This window comes from Athene noctua, chromosome 2 (genome assembly GCF_965140245.1).
Source record: "Athene noctua chromosome 2, bAthNoc1.hap1.1, whole genome shotgun sequence".
In the NCBI taxonomy this organism is placed as follows: Eukaryota; Metazoa; Chordata; class Aves; order Strigiformes; family Strigidae; genus Athene; species Athene noctua.
Genome location: NC_134038.1, coordinates 56,904,605 through 56,915,935, shown reverse-complemented (window position 1 = coordinate 56,915,935; position 11,331 = coordinate 56,904,605). Strand labels below are relative to the sequence as shown.

General features: G+C 42.4%; 1 protein-coding gene across 10 annotated transcripts in view; it reads left to right on the top strand.

Moving 5' to 3' along the window:
• Positions 1 to 3,002: 3,002 nt before the first annotated feature.
• PPP4R1 (protein phosphatase 4 regulatory subunit 1) overlaps positions 3,003 to 11,331 on the top strand; it is a 66,937-nt gene continuing 58,608 nt past the window's right edge. For 3 of the 10 annotated variants that reach the window (XM_074899217.1, XM_074899223.1, XM_074899215.1), the window contains exon 1: positions 3,639 to 3,744. In XM_074899217.1, coding sequence (XP_074755318.1) covers positions 3,663 to 3,744 — 82 coding nt within the window. In that variant the 5' untranslated portion in view covers positions 3,639 to 3,662. Of the gene's footprint in view, positions 3,165 to 3,476; positions 3,522 to 3,638; positions 3,745 to 4,000; positions 4,144 to 7,512; positions 7,531 to 11,331 lie in introns of those variants that run through there. The other 7 variants (XM_074899218.1, XM_074899216.1, XM_074899222.1 and 4 more) reach the window with 5 other exon arrangements.

The following is an 11,331-nucleotide window of genomic DNA, read 5'->3' as shown; positions in this document are numbered from 1 at the left end:
TGATCAGACTTGCTTCTTCACAGCAAATGAGAGAAAATAGATTATAATATACTAGATAATAATATAATAGATAGTTTGGGTGAGTTCTTGGGGCTGCAGAGTGTTTGAGCCTGAGCAGTTTTGACTGAAGGAAAGTCACTAATACAACCACAGAATAGCATCCTGCAAATACATCTAGATGGATGTTGTGTATCTTGTCTCTAACTTGGTCATTTGTGTAGGTTTGAAAGGATTTATGTAGTACTTTATGTAATTATTTATACTATGATGTATTTATACTATAATGTCTTGCTGATTGCTGTGGGCTTTTTTGAGATACATCATGTAGATAGCAATACAGGTGTCTTTTATCACATGCAAAGTATCTTGCCAAGGAGTCTTCCATCTGTGTCCTTCCATCCATAGCCCCGGCTTCCACCTTTTGTGGTGTGTTTTTGCATGAGATAGAGTGTGCGAATGTGAGTTTATTTCTTAAGCTTTGTATTTCTCAGTGGCTGTAAGGCTACTCAAACGGATTATGAGAACTCCAGCACAAAATCTGCTAGAAAGTTTTGGCAGGTGCCATATTACTTGCTCCTTAACACGTCTCATCTAATAAAACAAGTCTGTTATGACAGTTTTATTTCGTAGTTAGATATGTTATTTTAGAATGGCAGCTCATCACACTGTCTGAAAGAGTCAGCCTCTGTCCTACACTTACAGGGTCTCTGTCTGCCTTGCTTGTGACCAGTGACACAAGCCATCAACTTCAACTTTGGATCAAGCCCTTAAGGACTGTCTGGGGATTTAAAGGCCTCCTGAGGCTGAGAAGTTCAGAAATATCTGGTAGCTTATTTATTAAATGGGATTTTGGATTGTGTGTTGGCACAAAGCCAAAGAATGTATTTTTTATCTCAATTATTTTTTCCTTTCCATGTGTGTGTCACTGTGGGAGCCAAAGGTCTTGCCACAGAATTTCTACTCACAGAGGAACAGACCTTTCCTGATGGCTGCTAGAGATGGTGCTGGGACCAACCATGCCCGAGAAACACAGTCTGATGTTCTATGGGTAACATGTAGCAAAAAAAATTGCAGTTTCTGCACAATTATCATTTGTCTTGCAAGGCTAAATCACACTGGTTGTTGTTACCTGTGCTATTTAAATACCACACAGTCCTGCTTACAGAGAAAGATCTAACCATGCACATAGGAAGATCCAAAGTTCATTTATATGTATTTATGTATGAACTCTTGCAATCATCATTTTACCTTGCTTTATTGCATAAATTGTTCTTCCTCTCTTTAAACAAACACATACCTAGGAATAAAAAAATCCTAAATACTCTAGAGACCATTACATATGGGACAATAATTGAAGGATTACAATTAACACTATTAATACACTTTTAAGAGCAGTAATTCTGGTGCATTCCAAATTATAAACCCAGTTTTCATTGATATATCTCATTAAGTTTCATTTCTCATTCTGATGATAATAATAAGAGTCAGTAGCTTTGATGCCCTCAGACCACAGTATTCTGTGGTAAATGTGCGTTAGTGCCTCTTCAGAAAGGGTTGGAAAAAGGAAACAAACCCCTTGATTCTTTTAGCAAAACAAAGCACGTCACATTTTAGGCTGTTGCCATTGAATACACTGCCAGGAAGCAAAACTGGGCCTTGACTGTGGTGAAGGATGCAGAGCAGAGAGAAGAGAAAAATTCCTGGAAATAACTTGTGGTAATAAGAGGTAACGAAAATGTGATCTTCAAGTATGCTTCAATTTTCTGCTCTAGGTCTACTGCTATTACACCCAGCATTGCCAGCTATTTGTGATGTCAAAATTTCCCCTGAATCTTGTATTAAATTACAGTGGCAGAGGATAGCGTGGTCCATATAACTCAGTCGTGGTGAATTTACTTGATTTACTCAAGATTTTGAGGTTACATACCTGAATAAACACAAGTGTTGGATAATCAGTATCCAGTAGGCCCTAGTGACTCATCTATTGAATGGGTATGAAACGGGGCAGAGCTTGTTCTGTAGGATTGTAAAAAGTTATGTCTGCATTTTAAAAAAACATTACACATTTTCAGCCATTATGTCAAAGAGAATGAATGATTATAGAGATTTAATCCTTGTCCAATTCACAAAATAAAAACCATATGATAAAAACCAGTTTACAAGACATGCCATTAGATATTAAGTTAAAAAGAGAGCTACTGAAATTGCATCCTCTTTTGAAAAACTAGACAAAAATAACTTATTTTGCTTTTCTGTGTATTAACAACTTCATCGATTATTACTGAGATGAAAGTTAAGACTACGGAGGATCAGGTAAGACTCCTAGGTAGCATTAGTCACAGTCCTTTCCTTTACCAAGGGCTCTGGGTATCAGCTAATTAGAGCATTTGCTTTTATCCAACCTTTTTAATCTTCCAGTGTACAGTGGAAAAATCAAACCAGTTACATGACAACCACCACCAGCACTGACCATAAGGTTCAGCCAACGAACAAGGCAAACGGTGGGACACCTTTGCGTTAAGTACAACCAAACCATTTATTTTTACAACAAAAGTCAGAAGTGCACCGCAGCCACGCGGAGAACATCCCGTCTTTTTAAGCCGCGGGTTCCCAGCCGCTGAATCTCGCCAGGCAGCTCGCACGAGGAGGGTGCCCGCGGGTGGCGCGGCAGGACCACCGCCACCGCTTTCTCCCGGCGACCCTGCCGCGCCCGAGGCCAACTCTGCAGCCCCTTTCCTCCGGCAGCGGGCCCACGCAGCCCGCGGAGGGGAGCAGCTCCGCGGCGCGGGCCCTTCCGACCCCACAACGCCTCCAGGACAGGACCGGGACTGCGGCGCGGCCCGGCCTCAGCCCGGGCGGCTCCGGGGGTGAGTCAGAGCGAGGGGCGGGGAGGCGCGGCCGCCTGTGGGAGCGAGCGCGGCCCCGCCGGGTGGAGGCGGGGGCAGCGTGTCCGGCCCAGACCCCTCCTCCCGCCTTCCTCCGCCCGCCCGCTCCCTCCTCCCTCCTCCCTCCCTGCGCGACTCTCCCAGGGACGCGGGGAAACGCCGCCGGGCCCGGGGCCTGCACCGCGCGGGGCCTGTCCCCTGTCCGCCCCCTCCCTTCAGCGCTCGGCCGCGGGTTAAATGTAGCCCAGCGCCCCGCGGGGGGCTGCAGCAAGATGGCGGGTAGGTAGCGCCCCCCTCCCCCTTCCCGCACACGCTGCCGCCTCCCCGGTGAGGTGCCAGCCCACCTCTTCCCCCCCTTCCTCTCCCCCGCCCCGGCTAAGGAAGCGCTTCCCGCCGCTGTCCGGCTGGGAGCGCGGCGGGCTTGCGGGGCTGGGGGGGGGGGCACCGGGGCGCAGGCTGCGGAGCCCGTTAACGAGCGGCAGCGGGGGGTGGTGGTGGTGCGGGGCCGGCCCCGCGGGCGGGCCGGGTCACGCGTGGCGGGGTGCGGCGGGGGGGCCGGCCGCGTGGGCACATGGTGCGTGTCTCCCGCAGATCTGTCGCTGCTCCAGGAGGACCTGCAGGAGGAGATCGACGGATGTGAGTGGGGCCGGGGGGCGGCGTGGGGCGGCTGCCGGGCGAGGAAGTGGCTTCCGCGGGGAGCGCCCACGGTGCATTGTGGGAGGCGGCGGGGGTGGGAAGGGAGGGGGAGGAGGCCATGCTCCGCGCTTCCCTGTGTACATGACACGCACCCGGGCGCGCGTGGGGCAGGCCGGGCTCCGCCGGGCTTTCCCGCGTGGGAGCGGCGGCGGCGCGCAGCGGGGTGCGTTGGCCGGCGGGAAGCGCGCGCGGGGAGGGGCGGGGGCTGCGGGGGTTCCGTTAACGGCCGCCGCGGGTCGGCGAGGGGCGTCGTCCCCTCGGCCTGCGCACGGGGGGAGCCGCCTCCGGGAGGGGAGAAACCTGCCGGGTCGGAGGCTGCAGCGTGTGGGTTGCTTGTTCCTTTTATATCTATTTTTATTTTTATTTTTTTTTTTTTTTCCTGTGTCCTTCCCCTTCCTGCACCCCCCCCCCCCCCCCAGGCCCCCTCTTCCTGACCCCGCTGGAGAGATGTGTGGAAAAAGAGTTAAATGTCAGGGTGCAAATTGCAGAATGTGGCTCTGGTGCAAAATTACTAACTCAGGGGTATGAAGCCTGGCTGGGCAGACTGTAAAATGTTACTCAGGTGAGAAGGTGTCTGTTGGTAATGTCAATACCGAGGGAGCTTCTTGGAAGCAGAGGAGGATAAATTTTGGGCGGAAAGTGAAAATGGAGGCGGAGGCAGCTGGTAAGGCAGGCGTCTGCCTCGCAGCCTGCCGTGGGCGTGCGGACCCTTGTCGCTGTCTGAAGGTATTTTGTCTGACGTGCAGTCTGCACAGCGATCCGCTCACCAGGGCTGGATTGCAGGAGAAAAATCTTTCATTTTCTGCCTTACATTTTTAGGGGAGTGTTATTTTAACTTTTCAGAATTTAACTGCAAACGTTTTGCATCTTTTTCAGTTTCTGCGATCTGATGTTTAAAAGGCTTTTATCGTGCGTTGCCTTGCACAAAGAGGGAGCCTTTCTCTGAGGCTTCTTTTTTAATTCTGCTTGCTTGAAATTCAGATTGATAGAATAGCCATTTGAAAACTTCGTGTGATTACAAGAGGACTTTCTCAGAAACGACACACTTTTTAAAGAAAAATCTTAAGTGTGGTCTTACATTTCCACTTAGATTATGTTTTTCGTGACAGGAGTTGAAGATGTAAGTGTAGTCATTGGAGAAGTGATTCTGAACCTGTGGGTTTCTGGTGATGCTTTGAATGTTATGGTCTTGTCTTTGAAAACATAATGCATGCGTGGAGATATGACTCAATCCTGATGAGAGCATCCTGAAGGCAACAGCCATAGAAATCTAAAAATTTGAAACATCCTTAAAAACTACTGAGGTTTTGATGAAAGCAGATAAAAGTGAATAGCTCAGTACTTATGTGTGTTATTTTAAGAGAAAAAACAGGAATCTATATGAAACAATGTGTACTGTCTGGACATAGTTCAGTCTATGGTTCTAAATTTTATGTGCTTTTGTTCTTGTGAGGTGGCTTTGAGCTAAAGAAAAATAACGCAGACTGGAGAGACTGTACCTATGTAGTCAAAAGCAGTGTTTCATGTGCAGTGGTATTTCTTTGAAATAACCATGTCTTATACCCCCACACAACAGGTCTCACACAGTTTATGAAACCGTTCTCATTGATGCATTGTTCGGGATTACATTTCATGGTTGCACATATGAAACAGGCAATGTCAAAAAAAAAAAAAAAAAAAGACAAAAAGCTGCAATGTTTGCCTGGCTGTGTCAAGCCTGAACCCCATCCTACAATACCTCTCTGTTGTAAATATTTGAAATATTTACAGCTCTTTCGAGCAGTAGAGTTGGTTTAGGGGTATATTCCTGAAGTAGTAACACAATTATGGGAAAAGTGGAAGTGCTGGCAGCTTTTATTTATGCATGTGTGACTCTGTCAACTGGTCTTGCTATTAAATGTGCTAAGCTATAGTTAAAGACAAACAAAGAAAAAGATGTGCGGGAATACCTGTAGTCCTGGTGGTGTAATTTAGGAGGAGAAATTAGGTGAATGTAAATTAATATGAATGATAAGAAAAAGACTGAGATGGGATCAACTGATTGTCTGTTTTGGACAGTGAACTATGTAGTTTTCAATAAATCTTTGGGCTTTTAATTGATCTCGTGTCAAACAATAGCAGAACATCTATGAGGTATGCTGCAGAAACCAGGAGTGATAAGACTAGATGCATGTGTAAAGCTCTGGATTGGACATCTGAAGCTGGGTCTCTGATTAGGCATATGGTTTAGAACATTTTAGTAGATTAGGCATTCCTTTGTATCATCAGTGAGTCTAGGTTTGATTCTGAATCACATTGTTTTTTATAATGAAAATCTACAGTGTGATTCACCATTTTCTATTATGATAAAAGTACAAAAGAAAATGAAAGAATCGTTAAGGTGACTAATAGATACCTTTTATTGGTCATGTTCTAAAGCAGTAGGAGAAAGTCTTGGAATCGAACAAATAACGCTGCACAGTTGCTGCTAAAAGTAATGAACCAAGCATCTGTGTTATCTCTTTAGATACACAGGGTTAAGAACAGCTGGTTTATGATATTTGTATTTAAGGTCTCTGGAATTAAGTATTTTACTGGAAAGTTGGAGTTTAATCAGCAACTTGTACAACTTGTGCCTCCCTTCATTTAATGTGCCAACTTACTGAATGCTAAATAACCTGAAATATAAAAGAGTAAATTATTATATCTTTGGAGTGCTGTTTTAATAGTTGCCTGTAAAAGAAAGTTTACCTTTTCCCAAAGAGAGCTTGATAAATATTTAGGTTTAGTGAAACATTCCTGGATTTCAACAGAGAGTGGTAAATCTGCTTTTGGAGTAGTGAAGACCTTGAGAATATATGCTATGGAAGGCGTTTATTTAAAAATTGACTTTTGTTTATTTGTTTAAGAGGTCAGAGATTACACAGGAGTTTTTATAAGAAAGGCTTTTAGAGAGTGCTTGATAAACCAGCTGGATTGACTTTTAAATAATTAATTTCAGCTTTGGTTTGCACTTCTATTTTGAAAGCTTCATGCTATTTTCTGCTCTTGGTTGCTTGGTAACCACTGGAAAGCTCTGATTTGATTTTTTTTTTTTTTTTTTTTTTAAGGTTAATGCATACTTTACACCTGATGGTAAATTACACAATTACACATTGGCATGTGATATTTCAGTACTTTTAGCTAATAATTTTGATTCTCTAGAGGTAGCTCCTGATGTCAGAGGCTATGATAATAAAGAAATTCTGGTTCTCCCGTATTCAGCCAGTACCTTTTCCTTGTGTGGTAGTTTGAAGTTAAAAACAAACAAACAAAAATAATCAGTGAACCCCTCAAATAAGTGACACATCATTTCATCTGTGTGAAGGTGAACCTAACAGGAATCCTTGCGTGATATTCGTTAATGAAAAACCCCCCAAACTCCACTCTAAAGGCAATAGGGTGAAAATTCAAAGTGGAAGCCTGCAGAAGACTACCCATCCCATCTGGCTGCTATAAGGTGGGAAAACTAAGGTAGCTGGACAGTTACCCATTACACTACTTGGACTATTGGCTTCATTGATATTTAGTCTGAAATCTTGCACAGTATATGAAAGTAAGTCAGGGAAAATTTGTTTTTTGTGTTCAATTTTTTTTTTTTTGGTGCATACAAAATCAAAATAGAATAAGCTTAAATGTAGCTTAGTGTAAGCTAAGGATAGAACAGAAAATAAGCAACAAAACGATTGAAAAGCAAACACGTGAGGTTGTAGAACTACGTATTGCTGATGATAAATAAAATGTTCTTTATGACTTCCTGGATAGTTTGTGTTCCCCCCTACAGCTCTCCCCCTGGATGTTTCTGAAGATTGAAATGATCGGTAGAGATAAATGCAATCAAACCTACCATGATGCTGACTTCTTTCAGCCTGTCCATTGATGTGTGCAGGATGTGTGTTCTGAAAAATAGAGCCGTCTGATTAGAATTCAGGTTGTGAAAAGAGAGAAATGTTGATCTAATAACTGATTTTAATATTGTTTTGCATTTGTGGTTTTCGAAAAAATGTTTATTATTGATAATTGACAGTTGCATTTACATACAACTTTTGGACTTTTGATAGTTGCAAGTACTATATGCATTTGATGGTTGTATGTAGCTTAAGATTCTGAAGCTTTTATTGTGTTGAAAAATGGTGAGTGATAGTTATGTTTTTCTGTACACTTAGTGTTCAGATGTATTACCTAAAAATGCAGAAAATGGTATTTTAATATCTAAGCATAGTTTAGACAGTTAACTGAGTTTTTACAGATATATACACACCCCTGTGTGTAAACTTGAGTTCTTTAGCGTAAGAGTTTAACCATATCATAGATACAAATTTTAACAATAAGATGTTTTTTACAGCTAGCAAATCTAGTGTTACTGGTTGGATTTTACTAGTGGATTTAACAGTTCTGAAAATTAAAAAAAAACCCAGAACAGTAGCTATGATCTAAGAATACCTCAGTTTTTAGTATCAAGTTCTTTTTCATTGATTGGAAAGCTAGGACAGGTCTTTCTTGCCTGTCCTCTCAGCAGCTTCTCTGAGTGAACCAGTTATTTAGCTGAGCTAAAGAAAATACTCTGCATATTTGCAGATGTCAAAAGCTGGTTTACCATTAATGATATGTTCTTCTTTTTTTTTTCCAGGTGATCAGCAAATCACTTGGCATTAACAGCGAGCTTATGTTGGTTGAATGCTTTTAATGAAATTTTTCTCTTAGGGTAGCACAGAGGTGTCTTCCCAACTAGGAGTTAATTTCAATTTAATTTTTTTAAGAGGAGTTTTTTATACTTAAAATTAGAAGGTGGTTTTATTTTTTCTTTTTTAATAAAAGCAGTCTGTATTTCCCTGTAGTGTCAAAGCACAGTCACAGCTTGATGCCATGTTGTAGTTCTTATTCTCTTTCATTGAATTATACTGGCATAACATGCATTCAGTATGTTAAAATTCACATTCCCATTCCTATAGCTGTACGTAATGGTATCAGAAGATTTTGCATTGCAGTTCCTTTGCCACAGAACAAGGATTAGCAAAATTTGTTATGTTGTTAGTTGTTAAGTACAGACTGCAAGTCAGGTCACTTAAACTAAATTTCCAACATAATGTTCAGATGCCCTGTTGTATTGATCTTTTGATCCCGTCAGAGTCTTGGCTCTGATGAAAGAGTACTCAGAGTTTGAGTTACTGGGTTGATATTTCAGTAGTCTGCAATCTTTAATGTCTGTGTTGCAAAAAATAACAACAGAAATTAATGGCAGACTTTCTGTAGTGCTTGGAATCAGTTCTCTGGTGTGACTGAGATTCTGTTCCGTTGGGAATCTAATAACCGGTTTTTAATGCTAATGAAGCATACTTGTTAAGTCAGTTGTTACCCCTGGAGATCAGGTTTTAACTCTCCTGACTCTTCAGTTCATTTCTTTGTCTTTTAATGTGGTGACTGACCTTCATAGAAACTGGGAGACTCCAGGTGGATGGTTGAGTCCCCACGGAATTCTGGTTTTAGCAGTCTCAGGTGGGTAATGGTTAGTATTTTTTTCTTGAATAACCTCTTAGGATCCTAGAGGGACAGAGCTGGTGTGGGGAAAGAGTTGTGCTTGATTTGATACAGGCTTCCTCATGCAGCTGCACGTGTTTTCTCCATTACACCTAGCAGAGGATTGAAGAAGAGGTAATTTTCTAGGATTGCAGTTTCCCAAGGCTAGTAGCATCACTTCTGATGTGGAAATGTGCTTTTCACCAGTCACCTTTTATGTTCCTGTCTCTGGCAGGGAGCCTCAATTAAGGTTGCCAGCTCTTTTTTTTCTTTTTTTTTTTTTTTTAATTTATTTTTGTCTCCTGACATCTCCTAGGGTTTCAGGTATTTTCCTCCTCCCTTTCTCTCCCACTTGGTGGGAAAAAACAAAAAGGGGAAGGAGTGAACAGGTCAGGAAGGAGCTGGAAATTTTAAAAATCTTAAGCTTAAGATAGAGCAAAACCTTGGTGTTCATGCAGTTGTCTCTGACTGCTGACCTATTGTGGAGGTGGCAGACCACAGCATGTTGAAGATAAAATGCTTTTCTTTCCTGTGTGTGTCTTTTGCTGCTAAGACTTAGCCTCTGTGTGGGCAGGAAGCATTCATTGTAAGAGTAGTAGCTGCAAGAGATCACTTTTAACAGTAGTAGAACTGGATGAAAGGATAGCTTCTGCTTTGAGAGCTGGAGTAACGATTCTTCATAAGAGCGGGACAGTGACAATTGCCCCTAAAGGAACACAGAGCATCAGGGCTTCTCTGCGTTAGAAGGTATAGCATAAGAAAAATTAATGTGGCTTTTTCTTGGTTTGGGTGCAATGCTGCAGTTCTTCTGGCAGTAGGGTGTTAAAATCTTGTCCGGTGTATAGGTTGAACGAAGTGGCAAAATATATCCCTTTGTGAAGGATGTTCATTCACAACAGCAAAACAACTGCACTGAGAGTTGAGACCACTGGTTTGTGTTTTTTACTGTTTTTAAGGTGAAGAAAAATGACAGTCAAATGGTGCAACAAATATGCATTATTCTGCAATACAATTTCTATAAAAGCTAAATACCTCAATGTATAAGTGACTTTTCATATAAATGATAATGCAGACTGTTGGAGCATTTTTCTCTGACAAACAAATCTGCTTAGGTTTTTTTTTTGTCTTGTTGCCATAGTGCCTGAATAGTTCCTAAATATTTGAATGGAAGAGACCACCTTTTCCTTCCTCTTCAGCCTGCAGGAGGAATGGCTTGATTAGTCTGTAGGAATACTTACTTGTATTTATGTTTTCTTAGAGGAAACTCTATTTTAAGTAACATTGACATTAACATCCATGACTGCTCTTAATTTTTGCAAGAGTGAATCCACTTCATTGTGCTCAGTCTTCTCCCATAGACCAGTTTTATACCTTATACTGAGCACGGACAGGAAAAGTGTGAAGGCTTAGTTTCTGCCTCTGAATGCTCAGGAAGCTCCAAGGGTTATCCCACCAAGAGTTTTGATTGCTGTCAGACAACATCTTGAGTGTTGTTTGGAGTTTAAGTGGAGAAGTACAATTAGGAAGTTTGAAGGGATTTCTGTTTCAAAGCCATGTGTTATAGATTATGCATGTACTAGTCATAGAACTTGTCTTCTCTGTAACATTTACCCCAAGTAAGTGTGTTTCAGTTACTGTGACTGAACCAATTGAAGTAACTGCATAGTGGAGCAGTGCTTGATTCAAGTGGAGCACTTGGGTTAGTAGTTATAACTCATGGTGTCATATCAGTGTTGGCAGAACTAGCACAAGCCTTTGGAGCATTTGAGCTTTAACTGTTTGCTTTGTATGCTCTTCCTTCCAGTTAGTCCAAGGTTTAAGCATGTGTAGTTTGAACTTGATGTTTTTGCATGTGCCAAATTAGGAAGCAGAACTTGAGCACAGCCCCAAGCACAGTGGCTGCATGTGTCCTGTCATGGTAGGACCAAGGAGAACATCTTGAAGATGGAAGTGGGATTCTCTTCGTAGTGGTACAAAATTCTCAGTCAGTCATGGAGTCAATCAAAAACCCCACAAGCAGCAGTGCTTTGCAGAGAGGGTAGATACCTTTCTTTGACTATAAGGAACTTGTAGAGAAGAAAAAAGTACCTTAGAGGAACTTCCTGCTTGCACTAGCTGACTTCTGCTTCGCTTCAGCCTTTTTCCACAATTCTTAGTTGTATGCAGTTGTTTGGAAGGAGTAAAAGATGGAGACTTGATGGCCATGGTGGTGGGT